The sequence below is a fragment of the Otolemur garnettii genome, unplaced genomic scaffold, assembly GCF_000181295.1.
Source record: "Otolemur garnettii isolate 467f Iridium unplaced genomic scaffold, OtoGar3 scaffold00029, whole genome shotgun sequence".
Classification (NCBI taxonomy): domain Eukaryota; kingdom Metazoa; phylum Chordata; class Mammalia; order Primates; family Galagidae; genus Otolemur; species Otolemur garnettii.
The window spans coordinates 18356117-18360377 of record NW_003852424.1 but is presented as its reverse complement, the minus strand read 5'-3'; the positions used below and the strand labels follow the sequence as shown (position 1 = coordinate 18360377).

Here is a 4261-nt window from a genome sequence, read left to right as displayed (position 1 = left end):
CCAAAGGCTCTTTTCAGAGCCACCCAATTAGTCCAAAGAAAGTAGCTGTAATCATTTTGCTAAAATTACCCCGAGCATGGGAATCAATGAACACTGAATTTTTAAGAAACCTATGGATAAGTTAACTAGGGATGATGACTTTACAAATAGCCCTACAAAGTAAAATATCTTTGATCTGTTAACCACATGAGGAAAGCTGGAATGCAAGTCCTCAGTAATACCTAGAATCCTTTGTAACGTGTGTTAGGATCCAAAAGTGAGTTAGGATGATTCTTAACATAACAAAGTTTTCCCTCATCTCAATACACAGTAATCTTGGGTTTCTTGTAACACGTTTATTCTTGAGTAAATGCTGGTTAGGAATCTGCGTATTTTCACAGCTAGCTATCCACTTTTCATAATGTTAGTCTGGCTACCATGCATAAATTCTGTAATAAATTTATATAGGTGACCTTGCTTATAAACATTCTTGGTTGTATTGCTTTGCCTCTAAGACTTGTTTGGTCTCAGGGAAACTTGCCCTTTCCCCGCAGGTCGGTTCCCTGAACAGATTAACTCACAGTTATGGTAGATTATTTCTAAATACCATGCGTATAGGGGTAACCACAAGAATGATTTCCCAAAGTCTCAGTGATAGTGGCCTTTAAAGATGCCTTTTAGAAGAGAGGGGGAAGAGAAACTGGAAAGTATAGGTATAGTAAGTGGCTGCTGGGGCGGGGGGGGGACGATGGGTAGACGGAAGGGAAACAGAGAGACAGGAATTGTGCTTCAAATGACCTTATCATAGGTCTATTAGCATGTAAAGCAACCCTTTAAGATAGAGGAAAGTCTTTGTTTAAAGCTCCCTGATTATGAAAAGCCTTTAATTCAAAATAATCTTTATACCAAGGAATCATATTTTGGGGTGAAATTTTCTTACCTTTTTCAGACTATACCAGGATGTTATATGTCACACCATTTTGCTTTTGCCTATAGTATCTATTCAGATCTAGGATTTATACATTTTAGATATTTTCCTTTTGTTTTCTAGACATTAGGGATTTAGCGCTGGAAGGTGATTGGAACGAGAATAGTCTATGTGGAAAACAAAATGACATTCACTTTAAACTTTAATTTTTATATTTCATATAATTACTTTTTATCATATTGTTTTCACATATTTTGCAAACTAACTTTAGAATGACTATATAGAATGCTGAACAACATGAAGCCACTAATTCCAAAGACACTGCTTCAGATTATACTTTACTCCTAACATTCTTTCTTTGACTACTTTTAAGATGTGAACTCATGAGTACCTTTCCTGCCCTTACAGCCACAGAACAAAGATTCTGTTTTATGTCTCCATTTACTTGAAGCCTTCAACAGAACAGCTGTCCAGTGTCTAAAAGAAAAAGATCAGTACTATTTTAGAATTCAGTACACTATTAATCACACTATAGGAAAACTCTGGATGCTTGCTGCAAAGAATTGTAGCTTACCCCCACATTACTGTTTACTGTGTCATCTACTACCCACTTTGTCGGGCTGTTATTTGGATACAAGCCTACTTGTGGACACATAGCATTATATAAATCATATTAATTTTCCAACATATCATTTTTCCTTATGTTTTAATCTAGGATTTTTAAAATTTTGGAATAGCTCAAACTCCTTACCTTCTGAAATTTTTCACTTGGCATTACTTAATTGCATAGATTCTGTTGCTTTTAAAAATTACATTTCAACAGATATTTTAAAAATCAGAGAATGGAAGAAATTCATTTGTGAAAATTTATTGAACATTTTACACTGGAAAACAGTGTCAGGAGTTTCATGTCCTTGCATTAAAAATCTATTACTTTTTATTAGAAGAGTGATTAAAATGATACTGGAGACAAAAAGAAGGTGTTTAATATTTGCAGAATATGTCACCTACAAATATTTGACTGTGGCAAAAGCACTGTGAAAACAGCAAACACAAGAAAAGTATTCTAATCTTCCCTTTTCTTCCTGAAAACAGAAGATAAAAATTCAATGTGAAAGATGCCCTCCCTATACCAGGAGAAATGTTCTGCAGCAGGGAGTTACAGGGGAGATAATTCTGCACAAATATAGCAGGAAGTCATAGCTTGAGAATTCTGAAAAAATTTTGTTAAAAAGGTTTTTATTTTCATTTAACCTCCCCATATGGTTTAGTTACTTTTCTACAATTGCCTCTCTTTGTTTAATTTAAAATAAAAGCATTTATGTACTGCTGTTTCTTATGAGGGCTCCTGTGTCCAGTAAAACTTGATATTAAGTAAGTTTGTATGCTTTTGTTCTTTGACCTGTTTAATACTAAATTAATTCTCAGGTCCAACTGGAAACTCTTAAATGGTTTAAGTATAATGTTACTTCTCTACAGTGTGTAGATTATATGCTTTAAATGTTCATTGTTGGGAGGTCTTTAGTTAAACACGATTTTTCTTCTCCAGTCAAAATAAAGTGATGTTACCCCACAGGATGAAATTTACAGCTAATGCTATTGGAGTCTAAAATCAGTTTTTGGTTTGTTAGTGAGAGTGAGGTGAAAAAGCAAGATTCTCAGAAAAGAGAAAGAAGTCAAGTTTGGGGCACATTTTTCATACCTAAAAACATAGCAGTAGCCCTTCCAGTTTTTCCAGCAGAAGTGATTTATTATTGAGTGTTTAACACAATAGAGGTTTAGCTGTGGGAAAGCTTAAGACTCAATTGTCAGTGCACCTTGGGAAAGGGAACAAAGGAATATTTTCTAACATTCATTTTTAACATATCATACATTAAAAAATAGAATCTGTCAACATCTTATACTTTATTACTGCTGTGATTTTAAAAATTCTTACTAATATATACACATTTATTGCTGGGAATAAAAACCTGAAAAAGAGAGCTCAGAGCAATACTCCAACTCCAGGCATATTTTTAAAGTAATAATATTAAAAAATAAGCCATATTTACATAACATTTCTTTTTGACAGTCTCTGTTCTCATGGTTTGTTTCCATTAGCCAAATCCACACAAAAGTACCATGAGTATCATTACCCCAGTTTTACAGATGAAGAAAAAGAGGCAAGTTTACAAGGTTACACAGCTAACAATCATTTCCTTTTGAACGACGAAAGTACAGTGTGAAGGGATAGCAAAACTCCATCACTACCTTTTTATGGCACTGGCTGGGCCCACAACGTAAACTGACATAAAATAAGTTAACAGAAAAAAGGCATACAAATTTATCTAACATATTTTGTACTAGGTATGAGAGCCCTCATAAGGAAGTGAAGACTCAAAGTAGTTAGCATCAGTTATTTGTATACTGAATTGGACAAATAATAATAAACTGTGAATAACTGCTAAGGCAAAAGTGCTTGGGGTAGGGTATTTATTATAATTGGGTAAGGAAGTGACCAAAAAGGGTTAGCTTAACAAGGTAGTTCATACAGAATTCTCTTGGCCTCAACTTCCCGTGGCTGATAAGAATGCTGGTTTTTAATTTTTTTCTAGTATAGGGAGAACATAATTCATTTGGCAATTTTCATCTATTGCTTTTAGGAAACAGAATGAAGGTCTGAGCGATCTTTCTGCACCTTTTTTTAAGTGCATTTAACTTAGTCAATCTGCCAAAGTGGTATACTTTTAACTTCAAACGTTTTGTCTTTAAAATATAAACGCTTAGTAAAATTTTCAATCGAAAGTATACCTTCAAATTTGAATGCCAGAGTTTGAATCGGGATTAACGAGTGAAACTACTTTCGGCGTTCTCTCCCGCGCCTAGCGCTAGGGTTGCGCCCAAAGGGGGCGGAGCACAGGTTGCGGAGTCACCACCCCATTGTCTCAGTCTTCAATGAGGTCCGATCGCAGAATATAACTACCGGGGGTCTAGGTTAGGCTCACTTATCGTCCCTGACGAACGCTAATCATGTCTGGTCGTGGCAAGGGTGGTAAGGGCCTTGGCAAAGGAGGCGCAAAGCGCCACCGCAAAGTGCTCCGGGATAACATCCAGGGTATTACCAAGCCAGCTATTCGGCGCCTGGCTAGGCGTGGGGGTGTGAAGCGCATCTCTGGCTTGATCTACGAGGAGACTCGCGGGGTCCTCAAAGTGTTCTTGGAGAATGTGATTCGGGACGCCGTTACTTACACCGAGCACGCCAAGCGAAAGACTGTTACTGCAATGGATGTGGTGTATGCCCTCAAACGCCAAGGACGGACTTTGTACGGTTTCGGCGGCTAAAACCTTCACATTTGGATTTCTTCTTTACCCAAT

The 4261-nt window shown here is 36.6% G+C and overlaps 1 protein-coding gene across 1 annotated transcript; it reads left to right on the top strand.

The window, feature by feature from the left end:
• Window positions 1-3910: 3910 nt before the first annotated feature.
• LOC100942503 (histone H4) lies at window positions 3911-4261 on the top strand. Its single transcript, XM_023512670.1, has one exon. The coding sequence runs from the start codon at window positions 3917-3919 to the stop codon at window positions 4226-4228; it is 312 nt and encodes a 103-aa protein (XP_023368438.1). The 5' UTR covers window positions 3911-3916; the 3' UTR covers window positions 4229-4261.

Coding starts and splice junctions, on each gene's coding strand:
- LOC100942503 (XM_023512670.1), top strand. CDS start 3,917: ATGTCTGGTCGTGGCAAGGGTGGTAAGGGCCTTGGCAAAGGAGGCGCA.